General features: G+C 45.8%; 1 protein-coding gene across 8 annotated transcripts in view; it reads left to right on the top strand.

Moving 5' to 3' along the window:
* LOC131104068 (nck-associated protein 5-like) overlaps positions 1-23,801 on the top strand; it is an 80,981-nt gene that overhangs the window by 52,928 nt on the left and 4,252 nt on the right. For 3 of the 8 annotated variants that reach the window (XM_078796930.1, XM_058050811.2, XM_058050816.2), the window contains 14 exons: positions 3,451-3,541; positions 6,007-6,180; positions 6,937-7,005; positions 8,217-8,255; positions 8,328-8,447; positions 12,949-13,053; positions 14,446-14,634; positions 14,710-18,269; positions 18,822-18,927; positions 19,510-19,597; positions 21,437-21,742; positions 22,160-22,266; positions 22,531-22,669; positions 22,753-22,916. In XM_078796930.1, the coding sequence (XP_078653056.1) occupies positions 3,451-3,541; positions 6,007-6,180; positions 6,937-7,005; positions 8,217-8,255; positions 8,328-8,447; positions 12,949-13,053; positions 14,446-14,634; positions 14,710-18,269; positions 18,822-18,927; positions 19,510-19,597; positions 21,437-21,742; positions 22,160-22,266; positions 22,531-22,669; positions 22,753-22,916 (5,257 nt within the window). The other 5 variants (XM_058050818.2, XM_058050813.2, XM_058050812.2 and 2 more) reach the window with 5 other exon arrangements.

Here is a 23,801-nt window from a genome sequence, read left to right as displayed (position 1 = left end):
CCACAATGGCAGACAGAAGCGGGTGATCCTCATCGATAGTTCATCCCGCCAAGTGTCTCCGTGTTTCCCATCTGATTCAAGACTACCAGCTTGTTTGTGTCCCAGCGGGAGGGGGGCTTAACACGGCCCACAGGAGAAAGTCTGGGGCTGCCACATCACTGGACAGCGCCACTGTGAGATAATGACATAGCGGAGATGCAACGAAGAGAGGATCTGTTCCAGGCCGGCTCAGAAACCCGCACTGACCCATCCTGGCGCTGATTTGAGCCCTGAGCACTCAGGCTTACTGATGACAGCATGGCCTATTTTTGCCTTGTGTGGCGATGGCGCTACATGTGGACCTCAGTCAGATCCGCAGCGTGTTTATGACATTTTTCAGGAAGGAAGGATGGCAGCATTAAAAATGGATAAACTCCAGCTAGGGTAAGTTGGAGCAGCACCTTTAACGTTTGACACCAGCTTCTTCTGCTCAAGCCATTCAGGGAATCTGTCTAAAGTACATTTCAGGTCATTGAAAATGGAATTTTAGAAATTCTAACTAGGATTTTCATCTCTAAAGGTTAGACGAGAAAACTAATTAACATCTTTTTTATTGTTTTGTGGTTTGGTGACACTCTGGAGTCATGTCAACTCACTGTCAGTGTGCGCATCATTTCCTCAATTCAACATCAGAATTGCCAAATATATGTGTTGCTCTTTAGGGCCCTTTAAAAATGGACGAGGCGGGATCTAGTCCCAGGTCTTACAAGACGGCCTGTGTGATGTTCTGACAGTAAACATGTTCAAATCCCCACGTTACTTCTCGTGTTATCATGGTGTGTGTAGGAAGGAGAAAGAAAGTGTGAAAATTGTCAGCCCTCAGGCTATAAATTGATTGCACCCTTAATTGTATTTCCTGGACTGCTGAGGCGTTTTTTGAAATTCAGCTCAAGCTGCCACGGGTCAAGTGATTCATTTACTTTCACCGCCCTCTACGTCACATTTGTCCTTCCTCAGTACAACACCACTCAAGTCTTTTTTTCAACTCACCATGCTACAGCGTGTATCATTTCTGTGTGATATGTAGGGGTGGCATGGTTTCACAGTGCTTGTTGTGATTCTAGGGTTTGTTTCCTTCAACCTGGAGGGTACTTCAGTCGCTATGTCAGTTCACCACCAATTGGGACGCCAATTGTAGGAATGGAATATGTTTTGTAGGAGAATGGTGGTTTTTGCTTACCAAACACAGAGACATAACATATTCATAAAACCTTTTGCTTGGAACAACGGGCACCCACACATATTGTATCTCAATATGCCACCTTTTTAATCTCCTTCGGAAGAGCGATTAGCTGTCCAGTTTTGACTTGCTGGAGTCTAATATCCTACCAGAGTTCCTCATCGGACTTCCTCAGATCCATTGGACTGGGCCAGACCACTAATTGCTCTCTCCATTGCTGCCATTGTAATTGTTTGTTTGTGGTCTTGTTTGAATTTAATTGTAAACTGTCCTCAAGACTCCAAGACTCATTTCACAGCAAAGTTTTAAAATCCTGTAAATGGGCCAGTCCTAACACCCTTAAAAAGGCCAGTTTTTGGCCATTGTGAACTGGCAACAGAATGCAGGTTTCAGCCTCACACACTTAATAAACACATTAAGTGATAATGATAATGTAAAGCTGTGTCAGTGTCGCGGGAAGTTGGATACAAGTTTGACTTTTGCTTCACCCCATGTAACGGTGGTGTGTTCAAGGACAGCCAAACAAAGTGTGCCATCTCAAGGCATTAAAAATATTAGCAGTGAAGTATGAAGCCGTAAACATGTAAAAGCTGGGGACTGGTACATGTATGCTGTACTTTCGGCCTCTATTATCACATATTATCACATATTTAGGACTTAGTACCACCTGAAAGAGAATGAGATGTGTTTGCTGTGGAAAAATGTGCCTATTTTCAGACAAAAAAGAATTGCTAATAAATGATGTAAACCTGCGTGGTACACATACTGACAGCACGATATCAGGGATTTAGTATGCGGCATGATGATGCACACTGATTCATTCCCACTCAAAATGTGCGGGGACATTTGGGATTGTGTTGGGTTTCAGATTCCAAGTGCAAATATCATTTCATACAAGCTGCTTAGATTTATGATCTGATTACCTCAAGCGTCTTCTTCTGCCCCCGAGCGCCGTCCGTGTTGCACCTTCCTCTCCGCTGTGCTGAGCTAAGCCCGTTCAAAGCACTCGATCGCACAGGCTGCCTCGCTGTTCACTCAGTCCCTCGCAGCCTGATTACCGGCGGCAGCACGGCCTGGACAGATGGCGAGGCCAACCTCCTCTGCATGTTGCTCATCAGGGTTGATCAGCAGACTAGCAACAGTTTGCACATGACAAAACGTGCATGACTTTTTCTCCTCAGCAGCTGTCTGAGTTGGCATCACGTGTGACTTACATGACACCAACTCGAACAGCCTATGTTGCCTCTGGAAGCTGAATGCATGCAGAAGCAAAGTTCATACGACAGCTGAAAGGAGTTTGTATGATGATGCACACGTTGAGGACCATTTTAACTCACTCTCTTGGCCGCCTGCTTTGCATGCAGCCTGCATGTTTGGCAGCTGATTGTTTTGAGGAGAGCAAGCCCTGAAGGTCAAAGTCACTCGGTCGCTGCTTGCTGCTGTGATTGCACTTTATTCAAGCCGACGCCACGTACGCATGTGGCCACTCATTTGAAAGCGCATATTGTCTTGCAAAGCAGAATCTGGAAGTCAGTCTTAATCCAAGGATCCTGCTTACTTAGAACAATCGAGGAAAACCTGCCATCTACTGAAGAGCACTCCTTGGACGTGATCTGCTACATCAGGGGTCGCTAACTGGTGGCCCGCGGTCCAAGTACAAAGCATGAAAGCATGTGATACGGACCCAGACCCACAGTCAGTCAAATATTGAAGTGTGTTAAATGACAGGGTGACAGGGTGCAGTACGGAGAGGACAGCAAGACAAGTGAAAAAGCGATACTGTATCTCCCCCCTCTTCTTGGTATGTCCCCCCAACTTCTTGGTATGTCCCTTCTCTTATTGGTACGAACCCCCTCTTCTTTGTATGTCCCCTTTCTCATTGGTATGTCCCCCCTCTTCTTGGTATGTCACCCCCTCTTCTTGGTATGTCCCTTCTCTTATTGGTATGTCCCCCCTCTTCTTGGTATGTCCCTCCTCTTATTGGTATGTATCCCCACTTCTTGGTATGTCCCCCCTCTTATTGGTATGTACCCACTCTTCTTGGTATGTACCCCCCTGTTCTCGCTATGTCCCCCCTCTTCTTGGTATGTCACCCCCCCTTATTGGTATGCCCCCCCCTCTGATATGACATCTCAAAAGTGACATATATGACTTGGGTAACAATGGAATGGGCACCACTCATCTACGTGATTCAATAAACTAAAGTCCAATGCCTTGTCTTGTATGTGCAGGATGGAAGAGACGGTGCGGTCGCTGCTGCAGAATCAGGGAATCGTGGAACCGACTGCGGCAGACACGGCGGACATCATGAAGGCCTACAAAGTAAACAATTCATTAGTGCAATTAAGATGAATGTCGTTATTTGTGGTTTCTCTGTATCATTACAAAGACATGTTCCCCCTAAGAACTCGGGACTTGGGAATAGCTGCCTGAGTTTGACGTATTTTTCAGTTTAGGCGTGAAAAAAAAGCGAGAGCCGAGAGGAAAACAATCATCGCTGACCTTGTTATGTAGCAGAAATAGCTGCTGGGATGGAGCAGGAAAGGCGAGGGAATTAGAAACATTGCACAGGGTCACCTTTTAGGTCACACTTGACAATTTGTTTTTGCACCTGCCTAGATTTGTCTTCCGTTGTTTTAAACACCGCAGAGAAAGTTGTAGATGAGCAAAAAAAGAATGCTTTACATCCAGATGTCCATTCTTTATCGCTTACTTTGGTGCGGCAACCAAATTAATTCTTTTAAGCCCCAAATGCCCAAAAGAGAACATAATGCCTGCAAGGGATTAGAAGTAAAGGGCATCAAGTTTGGCACATGCAGGATCATCTGAATGAGCGCGTGCTTTCATTATTGTGCAAGAAAAGGCTGAACTGGTGACAAAACCTAGCATTGAGTGATGAGTGCAAATAAACGAGGGCAGAAGAAAACCATGGCTCGCATGTGGCTAAATGTCACACTGCTAATGCGCTCCAGCGAGGATTAGCAGCCTGTTTGACTGATAGTCTGGTGGTTGGCCTGAGGTGCAATAGCTTTATTGTCAAAACAATGCCTCATGAGATATGTGTTACATGATTGAAAAGTGATACGATGAAGAAAAGGTTTGTTGGAAGGTTTGATGAAAAGTAGATTTTACTAACATTAAGCATTAGAAGTTGGCTTTACATGTCCTAACTTCCCGCTGAAGTTTTCCCTGCTGAGGTTTCGGTGGCTCCTGTGATCAGCCGCCTGTGGACATTGCGGACAAGAGCAAACACGGAGGGTTATTAGGCAATTCCCAGTTGCTTCATAACGGAAGGCCAGCCAGTCCTACCCAGGCGCTTTCTGTGCATTCAGCAGGCACAACTCAACTCAATAACTTCAAAGGGCAGCGGCAGGGACAAGGTTCCCACCCCTGTCTCTGCGGACGCCATTACAGGGTCCCTTTAATGCTGCCTGATGAGCAGCCTCTCAGAGCAAACTGCAGACCAGCTCACTGGAGCCCGCCACAATAAAGCATCGAATCGACCACAATTTTAAGATGGACTCTTACAAGACTTTTTGAAAACCAAAGGAAATATGAAGGAAATAGGATGAAGCTAGAGACAAAAACACTTGCACGTTGTTACGTCTAAAGACAAATGATGGAGTGACCCATTGAGGCCCTGGGGTTATGTTGGGGACAACCAACACAGGAGCATTTTATAGATCCTGAGGCGCATGGTTCAGATACCCATGGTCCAGCCATCCATGGTCTATCCATTCATGCTCCAGCCATCCATCCATGCTCCAGCCATCCATGTTCCAGCCATCCATGGTCAAGCCATCCATGGTCCAGCCATCCATGGTCCGGCCATCCATGGTCTGGTCATCCATGGTTCATCCATCCATGGTTCAGCCATCCATGGTTTATCCATCCATTGTCCATCCATCCATTCATCCATCCACAACCATGAATGCATTGCACCATGTTGCAAGGGTCTGTACGCTCGTACTACTCATACTCGTGGGACATGCCACCCATTGGTCATGTCCGGATGCTCTAGATCAGTGGATATTATATTTGAGGCCAATGGTGGTCACATCAGATACTGACACCTCCCCTCCAGTACATTTTGGAGTGGCCTTTTATTGTGGCCAACCTGAGGTTTTGTATTTTTATTGCATTCATGTTGCGTGCTAGTTGTTTGCCTATATGTGGCCTGTATGGGTGTACCCCACCTCCCGCCCAAAGTCAGCTGGGATAGGCTCCAGCATACCTGGACAGGCGGCATAGAAAATGATGGGATGGATGGATGTTGAGTGCTAACAATGCTATGGCTATCCCTGAGCATTTTATGGGGGCACCTGTGGATGTCCTCCATACACATCTTACACATCTACAGAAAGCGCCCTATTAGAATAGTTAGCAATGAGATGCCAGAACATACATCTACATCATCAGCCATCGAAGATGGCAGAGAGACGCAGGAGGGCCAAGCGGGAGCGCCATCAAGGTCGCTGCTACAATTTGGAAAACAAGAGATACATGATTAGGGATTATGGGATGTTTAGTTGAAGCTGCCTCCCCGTCGGCCCATCTGCCCATTTGATCCGCTCCCCCCCACCCGCTCCCCTCCCCTGCTTTCATCTTGTCTTTCACTTTCTCCTTCGTCTCTGATTTATTCCTTTCACAGCTTCTTCTTCGCTTTTCACAGGCCGGTCATCCCTCTTTTTTCCTGTTTGTATCCCATCTGCTGTGGCTTGGTCCTGCCAAATCTCCCTCTTGCCCCCTCCCTCCTCTAACCTGGCCTCTCTATCGCTGTGCCTCAGGAGAAACTCTCAGAGGAAGTCCACAAGCAGCATGACTGCCCAGAAAAGACCAGCCCCCTGCCGGCAACTCAGACTGGGCAGGAATCCGTGATGCCGCTGCAGGCCGATGCCAGCCAAACTGACGAGGACGATGGCAGAACCAAGCTGTTGTTGGAACGCCTCAAGGCCCTGGAGGTAACTACTCTACCTGCCACTCTATCCCTCCCTTTTACTGACAGGAAATACACCCACACCCTGGACTCAGCGGAGCATCATTTCCTGTTGCTGCGTGTGTTATCTTTCAAGTTTGATGGAGTACATTACATCTGCGATGCTTTCATCACAAGCGAGCGGCCATTTAATCCTGTCACGCTACGCCACATGATACACATACCATACCAGATCATCCTGGACCTGCACGATCCTCCGTGTTGTTCTACCTCATGTTATGGGTCTCCTGTCGACCTGCTGGGCCTGCAAGCCTCTGCTCCAGGAGGAGGTTGAAGTGCTCTCTTCCCCCATCTTCTAAGCTTTGGGGATTTAATTATGGTCCTCCCCCAGAATCTTTGGGGCTATAATTACGTCTCCAGCATTCCCATAGAGGGATGGTGAGCTCCTCCTAAAGGACAGAGGGTGAGCGGCGCCAGGCTGGCTGACAGCTCCTAACACGCAGCCGGCCTCTGACAAATTGAAAACCCCAGGAGATCAATAGCGCTCTGACCGGTCCCTCGTCAGTTGGAGGAGATATTCTTATTAGATGTGAACCTTAAAGTTCAGCATCATGACTCGCATCCCCTTGACCTTTTCCTCTGTGGTACCTTGGAGAGTTTTATTGGCCACACGGCCTCTTTCTTGACCTTTCTGAAGCTGCTAAATTGTTGCATTCACCCCCTTCACTGGTTGCACGTAAACAACATCCACAATATCTGAACATACCACGTTTCTTGCCAGGAGAGGAACTCGGTCTTGGCCTCGGAGAACGAAAGCCAAAGAGAGCAGTACGAACGTTGCCTGGACGAGGTGAGTGAGATGTTAGTTGTCTTGAATAAAACAAAAGGATCATTTCACTGTGGCTGTTTGTGAGCTGGTGCTGCTCAGGGAGCAACATGAGGGAAATAAACAAACGTAACTGCTTGCTGAATCACAGTGAGTGGGAGTTCTCATGGAGACAGCATCAGCATCTGCTGGAGGGGGACGGAGATTGGAGATGAAAGTAGCTGATTAAGGGAGCTTATTGTTTACACAGGCTTGCTGAGCATTTGGCCAAACACATTAAGTCCTCATTATTTACAGACACCGGACCCTGAAGAGTCCAATCAGAGGCTGAGTCTCAACTCGCCATATTTACTCTCACCTTTCCTCATTCAATAAGCCAGAACACTCCAGAGCCGGCGTCTTAATGAGGGATCGATACTGGCAACCTGAGCTGCTTCTCTATTAAACTGTGGTCAGCGTGAAGACAAGGTCCAGACGCAACAGCACTTAAGTCCTACACGCCTGGTCTGCTTTCTCTTTATGAGTTGCAAGTTCAACTCCGAGTGCTGAATAAAATGCTGAAACTTTTTCATTGATTAGCAGTAAAGCAAATGTCACATCTCTGCTCTTTTCTCTCATTATCTGACAACAGTAGCGACCAAGCACCTTCCACCAAGATGTGCCGTGCAGTTAAACGTACTTATACACACTAATATACAAGATTCTTAAATCCAGTCCACTTTATTTATGAAACACAAACTGTTTCAAAAAAGTGCTGCACAAAACTGTAAATCAATCAATAATAAAAACATACAAATGATACAATAACTAGTAAATAAATAAAAACAATGTATAACAACAAAAAGAAAAGAGTAAAACCTGATCAAATTAAAGCTTTTAACTCACGCTCAGCCATTTTTCCATGAGGGGGTAGAGCTTGGGGCCGACTAGAAATGGCCAGGTCTCTCCTGGTCTCACGTCTCGTCTTAGGCACACGTTGGAGCTGGCCCTTGGACCTCAATGAGCCCACTGGAGTGTCAATTCGGATGAGGTCCGTGATGATTAACTCTGGATTTGATTTATTTTGTCATTTGTTTATCCAAGATCACTGTCCATCGTGAGAACAAGGATATGTGAATGGCCAACTAAAAAAACAGCTGTGGCCGCAAATGGTCCCCGGGCCACAGTTTGGACTATCATTGCTATATAGTCTCAGTCTGATTGTTTGGTTTGTGCATCTCTGTTTACCATTCCAGGTTGCCAATCAAGTGGTTCAGGCGCTGGTCACCCAGAAGGTCGGTCTTCCTCTTCCCGTGTACGTGATGTAAAAATGCACCATTACATCTTCTGATCTGTGCTGCCATCAGGATCTGAGGGAGGAATGTCTAAAGCTGCGCACTCGGGTTTTTGATTTGGAGCAGCAGAATCGGGCGCTGGGCTTTCTGTTCCAGCAGCGGATCAAGCCTGCGTCGGACCTGCTCCTCCAGGTGGGCTACCTGGCTCTGCTCACATGCTGGGCACCCAAATAGCATGCAACTCATTCTGAGCACATCTGAAGTTATTTTCCACTTGATTTGTTCCTCAAAGGCTGATTGGACTCAGCTGGTGATGAAGCCATGACTGACAAAATAGGCAGGAAAACTGATTTGTTTATCTTCATATTCCCACTTCATCCTGGATGCAGAAGTATACTATTTGCACTTAGCAAATATTTGGATCCTGAGAGGTTTATTCTGCTTCATAAAAGGATATGGCTGGAAATTGCCTCAAATCATCGCAGGTCCACCTGAACAGCACCAATCTACTGCAAAGTGCCAGTCTGAAGGAGAAGTAATGAGACAGACGGACCCATCTGTTGTTAGTCATGGTATAATATTGCAGGCGTGGAAGGTCAGCGCTTGGGCCACCGGGTCCTCGCTGTCAATATCAAAACAGGCTGGTGAAAAAAAGTGGACAGAGCTGTCAGTGCTGAAAAAATGAACCAAAATAGATGAGAGAGGATGAGCGGGCATTGGGGACCGCCAGGGGAGATAAGAAGGGAAGAACGGGAGTTGAAAATGGAGCTATCAGTGAGTCCCGGTGCCACAGGGAAAGAGGAGAAAGCAGACGGAGAAAGGAGGAGTGAAACAAAAGCGGGTTTGGTGTCAATCTGAAATATGTCAGAGGCTTCAAGTGGATAGTGATGATGTTGCTAAGGCGACCGGTAGAGCTCCTTCAGCCTCTGCAGTCATTTTTCTTGCCTTCCAGGATAATTGAGCTTAAAGGTAGTCGGTCAGTTTAATACGTGTGCATGAGGGAGGTGCACGTGCAGGATTGATTGGACTTCTCTGGATAGTCACCATATCTGTGTTTGCCCACACTCAATATACACGTTTCCACTGCAGACCGCGTTCTCAGAGGTGTGGAGTCGTGTCACTATTTTCATGACTTTGAACTCGACTTGACAATAACACCAAAGACTTGCAACTCAACTTGGATTATGACATCAATGACTGATGGTCCTTGAGAAAGCAATTGACCATGTTCTTTTAGAGATCCTGAGTACTCAGGGACTATTGGGTACCAGATCCCCTAATTCAGGTTTGTCATGACCTTTGTCAGAGTCTGGTTCGCATGGCCAGCAATAAGTCAGACTTATATTATGGGTCTCTGCTTTGTGCAGATGATGTGGTCCTCCTGGCCTCATCGGGGCATGATGTTTGGCTTTCACTGGCTGGGTTCACAGCCCAGCCAGTGAAAGCCGAAAGCCGCTGAAATGAGAATCAGCACCTCCAAGACAAGTGCAAGTGTTGCTCCATAGTTCTCGACCAGAAAAGATTAGAGTACCAGCTCCAGAATCTGCCCCAAGTGGAGGAGTTGAAGTACCTTGGATTCCTGTTCCAAGGTAATGCTAAGAAATGTGCTTTGTTAACATGGACTATTGAATATTGTTTAATATTCAATAGGAATTGATCCTTCAAGGGAAGGATCAAATGCAAGATCGACAGCCAGATTGTTGCGGTGATGTGGACTCTGCATTGGTCCATTGTGGTGAAGAGCTTTGCCCTTTGGCTCAGAGCTCAATTTACATGTTGAGACTTGAGACTCACTTGAGAAAAACAGTCAACCCTCGGTTTTTGTAGAAAATGTTGGCTACCATTTTGGTACACTATCTAGTGCCAAAACAAAGCATCCTATGCATTGCTGACTCCCTCTCCGTTCATTGTTGTTGTTGTTGAGTATGGCGACTAAATAGTCTTCCAAACAAAGTTGCGAGTGCCAGCAAGTTGTTGAAGAAGGTGAGTAACACTATTGAATCCCATCTTGCCAGAATGTATAGTAAATCCACATCAACATTCCAACATTGCATCCATTCATGGTTTTTAATTAACTATAATTAACTATAATTATTCTCAAATAAAATTTATTTTGAGTTAATATTTTTGGGTGTCTGGAGTGGATTCATTGCATTACCGTTATGTCCTATGAGAGGAATTGCCTCGGTTTTCGTAGACCCTTCGGAACAAATTAATAACAGAAAACAATATTTCATTGGAACTTTATCAACAGTCAGTTCAAGATTGCTGGGCTGTTTCTGTCAATGGGATTGATACTGTTTTTTATTGATCTGTACAAACCACTGTATGAGTTGCTGGCAGCAGCATCGTTGTAGCATGACAATGTCCAGAGCTAACAGTCCTGCCGACCTTGAAGAAATGTTATGCCTCTTACCCCCCCGCCCCCAGCTCACCTCATAAGATGCGCTGATGGTTTCTTTGTTTTTTATTCGGACTCAAGCATATGTCAGCATTCACATACAATTTCAGAGTTTTGCTTCCCCACAAATGATTCCGATGTGCTGTCCCTGTAAAGAATGGTCGTATGATGAATGTGGAAGATCAATATGGTGGCGCAAACATTCACGTTGTAGAATTATGAAATAACTTCTCTTCCCTGCGGCGCCAAGCGCTCAGAGACTTAATCACCAGCTTTTTCTAGTCCAGCTCTGAAGCTTTTGCTTATCAGTAATTAAAATGTTCTTTGTTTCCCTATGGGCATCTTGAGCTTCCCTGATAAAACGCCATCACGCCTTTGATGGCGGTGCACCTTCGCCGCCTCAGGCTGCTCATTCACGGCGCATAGCAACAGCAAAACTGACCTGGACTGTGGAAGTAGGAATGAAAAACAATGACTGCTTCTCTCTGATAGAAATGGAGTATGGGTGTGCAGCTGCCCCCCACCTCCGACCCGCCTGTAGTGCTTATCAAATATGGTTGGCAATTGGCAATTAAGTGGCCCATTACTTGGGACAAACGCTGCGCTACTTCAGGGCCTCAAGGACAGAGTGTGACCTCATTGCTGCTGTTGCACCGCATGAGGCATTTTGTCAGTATGAAAAGCTCTAAATAGAGCCACACACTTTGTGGTTGTCCTGTGGGAGTGTTTGTTATTCATTTGTGTGTGGAGCGAGAATCTGCAGATAGTAGAAACATGGAATGGAACACGCTAGTGAGCCTTTCATAGTGAGACCATCTTTCAAATAGTAGCTTTTAATTACAAGGGATGTCCGGTAATCACCGAATCAATATCAGTATAAAAATGTGATATCACTCGATATCGGTATCGGATTTTTTCCCAATCGTGAAAACCGATATTTAAAATATATGTGACCCTCGTGAGGACAAGCGGTAGAAAATGAATGAATGAATGTTCATGTCATGCTATACATATCGGTATCCGTATCGGCTGATATCGGAAAATATTGAGTTGGGCAATATCTGCATACAGTATCTATTTTCTGCCAAAAAAGCTAACATGGGACATCCCCAGTAATTACACATACTGTATTGCATGTGAGATGATATCATGATATAATTCCTAAGAAAACTGCAGGCTTGCCAGTGTATTTGACTTTGACTCTGGCCTTCAGCCCCAAAAAGAGAAAAATCCATGCTGCCGTGTCACCCGCTCGACTTTTTGGCCAACTAAAACCCCACCCCCCGTGACCCGGCGACATTATTGACTGAATGTTTTATGAGGATGCTGCGGAGGTGAAATCCTGCACCTTACGATAAGATCGGAAACCCTGTGATGCTTCAGTCACATGTCGCAGGAAGGCGATGCCACCATTAAATGTAGACATTAAAATGGTGGTACCATTAAAAGGGAACTGCAGTAACTGGTAAATCTCTAGCGTTTGAACAAGACCCTCTTTGCTCTGTTCATGCTGAAATACGCATTGATTGGTTTCCATGGCGCCATGACCTATCTTGCAACATCTATGAAAGTGTATTCACAGTTGACAAAAGTTGCTTAGATGCATGTTGTGTTTTGGCTGCAGGCGAAGTGTTGCTAGTTTGCTCATGAGAGACAAATGTTGTCTCGTTTGGAGCCTTGTCTTTTTATTCTCTGAAAAATGTTGAGGACATCCACAGAAATCCCGATTTTAGAAAACACAGCGCTCCAATGGAATGGTAGCTGGTGGCGTTGGAGCTTTGCAATTGATTCAATGTGAGGCTGTTTCTATTAACATGCAAATGTACTTTGTATAACTGCGGCATGCATGGCAAAACATACATTTACAAACATATATTGTGATCTCTGGCGAGCAAATTCAAAACAGGTTAATATGATCACAGAAAATCCAGGCTAATTAAGCTGTAAGATGAATGGCTGGAAATGTATTTGGATTTGTCTTCTTCCCACTCAAGCAAATGAATTGGGGGAGAAATTAAAAGGGGTCCCTTATTCCCCGATGCAATTATTTCTTGTTCACTTATGTTTTATTCCAACTGATGATATAAATGTCAGTAAGTTGGAATCCGGCCTGCACACGGCACCACTGGAGAGGATCTGATGGACTTTTTCAGGAAATAACATCAATGTATGACTTAACCTCATTCAGTTTAAACATGCATTTTATGCTGCATGCTGCACAAATTCATAGCCAGCCTCCTTTGAATGCCCTCGAATCCCAGATGTTAAGTCTTCATCATTTTTTCATTACAGAAACTCCATTCACGAATCATGGATCTGTCTGCAGCTGACTTGCTCCAGGAACCAGAGAAAAGCAAAGCCTTTTTACTGGCTAGGAACGCAGATTCTCCTTCGACTGTAAGCTTAATGGGAGGCATCTTGTCTTTTTTTTTTTTTTTTACATTTTCCATTAGTGTGCCCTCGACCCACTCAAGAAATCATTGCATGATATTAAAATACAGACCAGACTATCTAAAGGCCTGACCCCTACCCACTCTCCACAGAGAGAGCTACTGGTATCACCTAACGCAAGGAAGAATACATCCTTATCATATTACCAGAAAGCCATCGATTGAGAGTGGTTTTCAGTAAAAGTGACTTTATGGGACAATGTGCTGCATTAATAATAATAATAATAATAATAATAATAATAATAATAATAATAATAATAATAATAATAATAATAATAATAATAATAATAATAATAATAATAATAATAATAATACATTTTATTTGTATACAGTTTACAGAAAATGGAGTTGAATTAAAAACAAGTAAACAGAGTAAAAGATACGTTAAAATACAACATTCATTCGTTTATACACAGTTAAAACATGAGTAAAAGCAGGGTGGGGCACAGCAGTCGGGTATAAAAAGTTAGACATTAAAAACAGATTTAAAGAGGTGGGTTTTTAGTTGTTTTTTGAAACTGGGAAGGTCAGGGCAAGCACGGAGTGAATGGGGCAAAGAGTTCCAGAGGATGGGGGCAGCGATGGAGAAGGCTCTGTCACCCAGGTTCGGAGCTTGGTCTTACAGGGGAGTGCCAGGAGGTTATGAGAAGAACTTTGAAGTGAATGCATTGGGGGACAGGAAGCCAGCTGAGGTTTTTAAGGACCGGGGTAATGTGTTCATGGGAGCGGGTGGAGGTGAGGAGGCGGGCAGCGGAGTTCTGAATATATTGTAGTTTGTTGAGGGTTTTGGATGGTGTACCGTAGAGAATGCTGTTGCAGTAGTCCATTCTGGTTGTGATGAATGCATGGATCAGGGATTCAGCGGCAGAGAATATAAGTGATGGACGGAGTCGGGCTATGTTCTTAAGATGGAAGAATGCAGTCCGGGTTAACTGTTTGATGTGGGGTTCAAATGAAAGGGTGGAGTCTAGGAGGATACCAAGGTTGCGGATGAGCGGGGATGGAGTGAGGTTGGCGCTGTCAAATTGAAGATAGAAGTTTTGGGTGGGTGTTGTGATGTTTTTGGGACTGATGATAATATCAGTTTTGTCACTATTCAGTTTAAGAAAATTTTGTTCCATCCACGTTTTGATATCAGCTAAGCAGTTGGTGAGGGTGGAGTCACCTTCTACATGAGGCATTAAGGCTCCAAAGTGAGTTGGCTGTGAAATAATCATGTCCAAAATGGATGATTTCCTTGCATGATAAACACGTGTGAGACTTCCTGGTCTTGTTTATTAGAGCCGAGTTAAAACATGTTTGTTGGGGACAGCTGTTCAGTTTGCGTTTGATCTCTCAGGAGATCCAGATGAATGGGAAGTCCGGTCTGCCCATCACCAAGTGTCTGAGCCAGCTGAGTCTGACGGCACAAGCGCCAGCCTACCCACGCAGCAGCTGTAGCAGCAGTGAGTTGTCTTTGTCGAGTGCATGCAGCGAGCTCTCCAGCGGCTCCTACACCTGGAATGATGGACGCTCCTGTGGGAAAGCGGTAAGCATTCTTCACTCCAGCGCCCCGGAGGAAATTTTGAGGAGAGTTTTATTCTTATTTATTCTTGTTTAACAGCAGTCGTCCCTCACATGGGAGAAGAGGCGAAGTTTGGGGTCATCTGCCCCAAGTAACGTCAGTGGGCCGGTAGAGGAGCAGATGCCCACCAGGCGCAAGGAGACCAACATCCTAGAGGGGCTGAGAAAGCTACAGAGAAGAAAGCATAAATCCTCTTCCAGAGTCTCCAAGTCTGGCTACAAAGACTGCATGAACTCCAACGAGGGCATTTACTCACTTGGTATCAAGAAAGGCAAGAAAGGGGTGTCCAAGCCAACCCACACGGGAAGAGCTTCTGCCTTTGTAGGCAAGAAGTTCTTGTATGATTCCGATGATGCAGACGATGAGCTTGCACAATCTGGCCATGTAGATGACGTCCCCACTAAAGACAGCTGGTTGTACTGCACAAGGCTCTCCCACAGCATCTCAGACAGCCTGTCTAGCTGGGAGGGATTCCAGGAGATTGGCGGTGGAGGCGACAGTAGCTCAGGCCTTGCAGCGACAAAGCCCCCCACTGCGATGGACTCAAAGGAGCGTCCTGAGAAACTCATGAGTTTCATCAACAGTTGCCTTTCTGAGGCCGGGCGGCCGTCAGCTTTCACTCGAGTTTCGATGCTGCATGTGACCCCTTCAAACCCAGACACCTCGAATTGCTTGTCAGATATGGACGATCTAGAAGAGCTCAGCTGTGATTCTAGAGACTTGTGGACACCCTTAAGCCAACAAGCTGAGCAAAAAGAGAGGATTTCTAGGGATAGTGCCAAGCTACTCATCCCACAGCGCTTGCATAGGGACCAAGGACGCACCCAGTCTGCAGACGGGCGACCAGAACCTGTCAGCCTAATTAAGGAAGCTAAAGCGGCCAAGAGTATGTCTGAGGAGAGCATCTTGGCAGTATTTGATGCACAGGGACAGCCGATTGAACTGAGTCCTCAGAAACTTGACAAAAGCTCTATGCCTGAAATTAGTGTTACGCTTGGTAAAGTGGTGGCCGAATACAATGGACTAGCCCCCCAGGAGATGCCAACAAGACAGAAATCATCAAATACAGGAAACTATACAGTCGTGGAACCATCGGAATGTGAGATCAGGACAAGCAAAACAAACAACAGCAGGGGGGGAAACACAGAACGTTTGTCAATGCAGCTAACTCCCCAGAAGAAGCTGATCAAACCACCGGGCGGTCGAGCAAGTAAAGGACATTCTATCCCCCCCCTTCATGAGTCTACCAGTACTAAGTCTGGTGGTGTAAAACTACCTGGTTACAATAAACCTTACTCATCCCCAATCAGATTGTCTAAGGGCACCACCACTGAGCCCAGTAACAGTGGAAACTCAGGAAGTCCTGGTCAGGAAAAAACACCTCCACCTCCAACAACTAAAATGTCCAGGTTCATGAAGAGCTCACAGAGCCCCAAGGTGGCCAACTCCAAGTTGCAGAGCAGGGCCGAATGGAGTAAGGGCTCGTCCCCTAGTTCGCCTAAACTCTCAAGGAGACATGTGCAGTACGCTGACAACGGTGAACAGCCAACCAGAGACAAACACTGTGAAAGCATCAAAAACAAACTCAGGTCCCCTTCGCCACCCCTTCCTCCTGGCCGCACCACCTCTTTACTGATCAAACCAAATTATGACGGGTCGCCTCGAGCACATAAAATAGGGGTGGCTCAGCCATCCAACCCAACCACTGTGAGGGGCCCTCCCCCAAGTTATCACACATCTCTTCAACCAAATATGCAAGCTACACTTCCCATTAAAGATAAAGAGTGTTTGGATACGGATGCGGGCTACGGGACTGCACTTGCACCTCAGAAACTGGTTGACAAAACTAGTCAGCACCTTCAAAAGTCCCCCGCCGAGACACCTTCTACAGGCACTCCCAAGCGTACGATGACAAAAGACTACCTCCCTCCCGCAAACTCAGGACTGGACCTAGATTCCGAAAATGCACCTAAAAACTCAAGGAATGTCCCTCCTCCTTATGGCGCCCTCAGAGGACCCCATCTTCACAACTCATTTGTAAGCAAGAGAGGATCTAGCCATGAAAACGACTATCAGTCTGTGCAAAAGCCCCAAGTTCACTTAGCTGTACCAGTCAAGGAAGCTCCTCAATCTAAAACAGAGCTACAAAATGCTAAAAATGTCGCCAGCCCACCAAACTCGGTGGCCACATCGCCTAATTCAGCGGAAAATAGCCAAAAGACTCGCATCCCGATGGGTTTCAAAGCATTTTTGAAATCACCTCCTACTCACAAAAATAATCCCTCTTTACCAGCAAAGCAAGAAAAAGATCATATCAACTTAGTCTCCAAGGAGAACGTGGCTGCAAATGCCTCTAGCCAGTGTGACATCTTGCAGCCTTCGTATAGTATCGATTCCCCACCCAAGATGTCTCTTCCAGAGGGGAAAAGTGAGGTCCACTGTCGGTCACTGGAGGGAGAAATAAATCCCACTCTGACAGCGGAGGAGGAGGATGTCTGCGATAAAGGGAAAAGGAACAGTCAACTCTTCTCTAGATCCATATCTGTCACTACCAAAACCCATCTAAAGCCAGCCTTGGGAATGAACGGGGCCAAGGCCCGCAGCCAGAGTTTCAGCACCAACTGCACTGAAAAGCCCCACATTAATGTTCTGGAGGGCCCAGGAAAAATCAGAACTCAGATTATCACCAACTCAACGGAAAGAGGGAATTCTCTGTCTAGACAGGCTTCCTTAGAGGCACCCAGTGTTGCTGGACTAGCAGAGAGTCCAGTCCGTTCTCCCAGGGCAAGGCTCAGCTACTATGGAGGTATGACTGGGGTGAACAATCTAGATGGACTACCTGAGAAAACTTCCAAGTTAAGCTTCAAATACGATGGCCATCAGTCCACTGTGGAGGGGGAGACAGTAACCCCTCACAAGGAGGCACATGGTTTTCCCACCAGTGAAAAGACTGGTCTGAATCACCAATCTGTAAACATCTGTAAGTCTGGTAAAGTCACCTCCCAGTTTCAGTCTCCGGCCTCCTGTCCTTATGGCTCAGAAAACCGTGTTCGAAATGCAGGAGTCACTGCGAGCAGCCCTAATGAGCCAGAATTTAGCTCAGAGGTAAAAACCCAGTCAGACTCGCCAAACAAACCCCCAGATATGGAGGAGAAAAGAATCAGCCCTTCAGCCTGTACTATTGAAGAGAAGGTCATGATGGGAATCGAAGAAAATCTGCACAAATGTCAAGAGCAACAGAAGGTTGCAGCGAGTGAGTCTAAACAGAAGACGGGTCCCTCTCTGGCAAACTGGTTTGGTTTCCGGAAGAGCAAACTTCCAGCTATGACTGGAAAGAAAGCAGAGTCACCAAAAGGAAAAGATGAGAGGAAAGAACTGAAGATCGGCTCAGTGCTTGCAGGCAAACAGACCAGGGTGGACAAGAAGAAGGAGAAGAAGAAGAATGAGAGTCAGGAGGCACAGAAACAGTCTGAGATGAATAACAAGCTCAGCTCCATCATGGACCACTGCAACAATCAAATGGGTCAGATTGCCACACAGATCCAATGCACAACAGCGTTCATTGGCAAGGACCAGTTTGTGAAGGAGCTTCTTGGCAGGTGAGTAAATCAACTAAATCATCATTTTTTTTAAGCTATTGCTGGGGACGTCCTGTGACTGTTGCTATCCCACGCTCTCTCTCAACCCAACGATTTGTATCTTTCTAACAAATGGGTTGCCTTCATCCAGGCACGAGCCGTCATGCCGAAAAAGTGTGAGATCAATTTCCCAACAGCAGCTGTATACTCCAGTTCTGACTTGTACGAGCACACACCAACGCTTCACTCCACATTTGATTTAGTGTCCAAACATGAAGAGACTCATTTCTACTGGAATTGTAGATAGAGATGAAATCTTCCCTGGGGGGGCATGGCTCAGACGCTAGCTTGGTTATCTGGTAACTGGAGTGTTCTTGGTTCAAATCTCACTTCCTCCTCCGCCAGTCACTGTTGTTGTGTCCTTGGGAAAAATATTTCACCCAACGATCCAAATTTGGTCCCCGGGCGTTGCACTGCTCCTCACGCGGATGGGTTAAATACAGAGACAAATGTGGCTGTACAATATGAGATGTGAAATAAAGCTTTCCTTTCTTTCTTTATGTCTCCTCACAGGGCTGCCGGAAAGAGCAACTCGGTGGTTGGCTCTCCAACTGGAATCTCTAGCCCCAGGAAACACACGGAGACGAAGGGCAATATGAAGATCTGTCCAGACGCGGCAGTAAGTGGACATTTTGCTTTGTTTGGACGGGTCTGTCTCCACGTGTCTGCATCAACAAATGTCTGCCTCTTTGGTATGATACCCCCCCAGCAATCCATACTTTGGTTCGTATCTCCCTCCGAGGCAGGCGTCGGGCCATTAAATTAAGACTGTGCTTACTGCCTTGATTGTTCAGAATAACTCCATTTTGTGAGGGCTTGGCATCTTTATTCTTTATTATGAATGAGTAAAAGAGTTGTTGAGAGAGGTTGGGAAAAAGCAATAAAAGGGATGTGAAAGGAGAAAGCTAAATGGAGACAAGAAGAGAGCCCTGCAGAATAACGTAGGGAATTTAATTCTGATGTGGGGTTTTGATAGCACCGAGGAGAGCCCCCTTATCAGAGGCACTCAATTTGACAAAGAGGCCATTTAATACCATTCCCCAAGCCTTCCATCCGTCTTCTCCCTACAAAACACCACAAAGCTGACACTTTACGGCCGCTTTGACTCTCACAGAAAAACACAAGTTTTAAGAACAAGCCCATAATAAACGTAATTAACAATACCCTCATTTCTATGTAATATCTGTGTTTTACCACACAGACCCTCCTCATTAGTGAGAAGAGCAACCTCAGGGTGGACAACAAAGAGGGGCGGATGGCAGACAACGGCTGTCAAGACCACGTGATGGGTAAGTGTTACCACTGAGCAAAAGGAGAAGTCCAGTCAAACATGACGTGCACCCAGATGATATGTGGCAATGTCTTAGCAGTCACTGAAGCGGGATAAAATAAAACAAATGTGTTCAACAGGATGGCTATTATTGCATTGTGACAGCAGCTTACTCAGCACAGGGGAATTACAGTGTTGGTCACTCAGTCATCCAACTAAAAGGTCACGATGTCAGTGACTGCACATCATTACGCTCTTTGGGGAAAGTGGCAAAGCTGCACTTTCAAAGTTACAACTTTGGAGAAACACAATTAAATTATGTCGAATCTGACAAAACTCTCAACCAGCCATCAATATGCTGGGAATTAAGGGCTTGACACAGGGAATAACCAATCCTGAAGGGGCACATCAATGTGAAGAGCAGACGGGATGTATATTCTAAATTATAGCACATATCAGACTCTCGGGTGGGAGATCAAACTCAATGAAAATGAAAATGTCCTGGGATTCGAATTAAGACTAAAAATCCAAAGAAAAAGAACGCTAATGCTCTGAAGCTTGTTGTTGAGCTCTGGTAAATTCTCTTTCTGGCATCATTTAAATGTTGTCTTTGGAATCTGCGTTTTTGGTAATACATTTTGTAATATCACCATTTTCTATCCATACTTTAAATGTACTGAAATTATAAGGCATCTGTGAGTAACCGTCCAGTACGACTGGAGTATCTGTTCTCTGTAATGAAAGTATGGTCGCCCTATAAAACACTAGAACGGAAAGTCAACACACTTGGAAACTCTCTCTGCACTTTGACTTATAAATGAGCAATACAAACTTTTTAGGGTCCAGAGCACAAAACCAATAAATACAATGAAACAAATCGTAGCTAACCAACAGACGGTGAAGGTGTCATCACACCAGCTTTTTCTTGCCTCCGAGCATGCAGCGTGGACTTGATATCAGCTCGTGAAAAACTACATTATGTCTGCTTGCTGTTGCCTGGGGCTGGAGTTACGGAGGAACTTGTTATAGTTTGCTTATAGAGAGCATTTTGAACCGCCAGGTCTGGCATTCGATTATACAGCTTAGTAATCTACGCCTGCCTCTGCTCTTCTCCTTCTCTCCTGCAAATAAAGCCCCCCCCCAACACCATTCCTGTGTGTTATTTGTGCAGCACTTGTATACTGCACAGTGAATGTTCTTGAGCACCAAGCTGTCTGTGCCTGCCCGTGCATGTTTACATCAAATCAATTTCGCAGGTTCTGCATGTGCTGGCAGATGTCGGCTGGACGACGTGTACACAAGATGACTTGGCCATGTTTTTCTTTTGCGTTCTTAAATTTCTAGAGGCACAAATGAAAATGGCAAGTCGTAATTCTGCTGAAAAGACAATTAATTTGTGGAGATACCAATGTCAAGTTCTACAGTACAAAGTTTATGTCCAGAAACGCAATTCAGTAAGCAGCCCCATGTACCCAGTATGTCGCCAGGACATGGGCCACGCGGTGTCCCTCCGTCTGTTCCCGCCTGCAGACGGGCGCTCACTTAACGATGACCATCTGCTGTTGTTCATGCACCCTGACCAATGGCTCCAGCGTGTCCTTGAGTTGTAGCAGGACTTGCTCCATGCCAGTTTTTACTCCAGGACTTTTCTGACCGGACAATTAGGCATCATTGATTTGGATTCCTTTTAACATGGTTCAAATGTTTCTTTTCTTTCCTTTCCACCGGTGGCTGAACCCTCTGCAGACGGCCTGTACGCTCACCAGCCTTTCCGTTGTGTGTGAAGCCCTCTGCCCTCATCCTGTGTTGACCCCTGCCTCCCCACACTCCTGTCACACTCCTTTCCTTGTCACTTTAGGCACCGGGTGTCAGATGAGAACGCTGGACAGCGGGATCGGCACCTTTCCTCTCCCCGACTCGGTCACCCGAGCTAGTGGTCGCCACATCCCCAAATCTGAGTCGAGCCCAGATGGGGTGACCGCCCAGTTCCAGGCGGAGTCTTCCTCTCCTCATACAGACCCCTCACAATCCAGTGTCAAAGTGCCTTCCCTTCCCAAATCCCCCCTGCATGCTCCTGCCAGCTTGAGTCACTCCCTTTCCGACCCATCTGTGACCTACGGTGGTGACGCCTCGGACGCCCAGACTCGATTGCCCCAACCGTCCCGTAAGTCATCTCTTCATGAATTTATTCAGTCAGAAAAACTCTACTTATGGCTTCATTCTGTTGTTCTCATCACACTTTTGCTTTGCTCCACATGGAATCAGTGGTGTACGTCTTTCATGGCTGAGCAGCTAAGGTTGTTGATTCCACTCATTTGGACACTAAGGCATCTGGTGTTAGCTAACAGCTTGACGACTTCACTTTCTCCAGCAGCTTAGTATGCGTCAAGGACGCCACAGAAATGCTATTCGTTTGTCAGTGAAGATCATAAAACACCCCCAGCCTCGCCATTGGCGGGATTCATGGGATGTAATCAGTTGGCTGATTATGTCCGCAACCCGTTTCACCTCGGTGCAGTCGTGCCACTGCAGTCGTGTGCCTTGCGTGACTCATCCCTTTGCTGTCTTTTTGGACTTGCAGGTGCCAGTCGGACCAAGAGGCTAAGTCTCTTCACCCCGCAGAGCAGCGTCTTGTCCTCCACTGAGGCCATAGAGGATGAAACCGGAAGGAAGAATGATGTTCCTGCTGTAAGTTAGTTTGCGGGTGAGGGTAGGGGCTATCTAACTCCAAAAGCTGATGCAAATGAGTATGTGCAGTAAAATCATAGCATGTGCAGTACAAGCAAACTCTGCTACCGAGGGGGTTACTGTTATTATAACTACAATAACATCAATATTACTAAGGGTGTCTATAAACTTAATTTTCCTTCAGACAAATCAAACATAAGACTCAAATGTAGATTATTCTTCATGTCAAGCCTTTAACAAGCTTCTTCTTCTTCGTCCAACAAGGAGAGAGCCTTGTTGGTGTGCAATATGTATTCGGGCAGCAGCAGTGGCAGCGACACCGAGACAGAGCTGGAGCGACCCAGGAGCTCTTTGAGTCCGCTCCAAAGGCCGCGGATCAACCGCTGCCAAACGGACGACGCAGGTCAGGCACCTTCCTGCCGAAGATAAGACCGCATTTTCGAAAAGCAGGAAGTCACAGCTATTGTCCCCGTGCTTCCTCCACAGCAGCCGAGAAGACACTGAGGAGGGGCAGTATGGACAGCTCCCTGTCCATCATGCACTTCTACCAGCAGGAGATGTTCTCTCACCTGGCGGAGGACAGCAACAGGATCTGCGACTACAACCTGTTGTGCAAAGACACGCCCCTCCAAGCAGGAGACATACTCAGCGTGAGTGCTGAAGCCCCAAGGCTTTCTTTCATGGGGAGATTTTCATAGCAAAAGCCGACTAATTGCTTTCGATCGGCTCGCCATCTCGTGTCAGCGGGTATTTGCCTACCCATATTTAACAACGGTCAATGACAAATGAGGACCAGAGACCGTGAAATGGCCTCCAGCCGCTGCCCAGGACAGCCCAGCTTCCCTCCACTGCCCTGATGCCGGGCCTGACATCAAAATCTATATTCCGGGGAAAAAGCATCTGACTCAACACTTGTGTACGTTTGACTTTGTTCAGTGGGTTTTATTCTTGACCTTCGCTGAACTCAAACGAGACGACTTTAAATGGAATCAAACTTTACTGTCACTTTGGCCGACGTGCAGTAGTGATGTGGCCGTTGTCAAGTGATCTCCACCAGTGCGGTACAATTACTTTAAAATGCAAAAACAGGGCTGTTCAAAGAGGGGTCTGGGGGCCATTTGGGGGCACATTCTAAAAACAGAATTTTAACAAATGAAACTCTCTTTTTATCAGTAGTAATTTCATTATTAACAGATTGAAAATATTAAGAGAAAGAGCTGTAATGTCATGACAATAACAATATAATATCATGAAGAAAATGAATGCCATTTTAGTAGCATAAAGTGGAAATATTCATGAAACTCAATAATATGCAAAAACACGTTATAATGTTACCAAAATTAAGTCAAAATATTATGGATCAAATTATGAGAACATAACTCCAACGTAAGAAGAAAGCTGAAATATTTTGGAGAAAAAAAACAACGGAAATAGAAAAAGTCATATTCTCTAGTGGAATAAAATTAATCATGAGGAAAAATAAATGTTATTTTAGTAGCATAGAGTTTAAATATTTAAGAAAAAAAGTATTTTCA

The sequence above is a fragment of the Doryrhamphus excisus genome, linkage group LG15 (assembly GCF_037039965.1).
Source record: "Doryrhamphus excisus strain RoL-2023G ecotype Guam linkage group LG15, RoL_Dexc_Guam_v1.1, whole genome shotgun sequence".
Classification (NCBI taxonomy): domain Eukaryota; kingdom Metazoa; phylum Chordata; class Actinopteri; order Syngnathiformes; family Syngnathidae; genus Doryrhamphus; species Doryrhamphus excisus.
The sequence above is the reverse complement of the archived record's forward strand: the minus strand, read 5'-3'. Positions and strand labels throughout refer to the sequence as shown.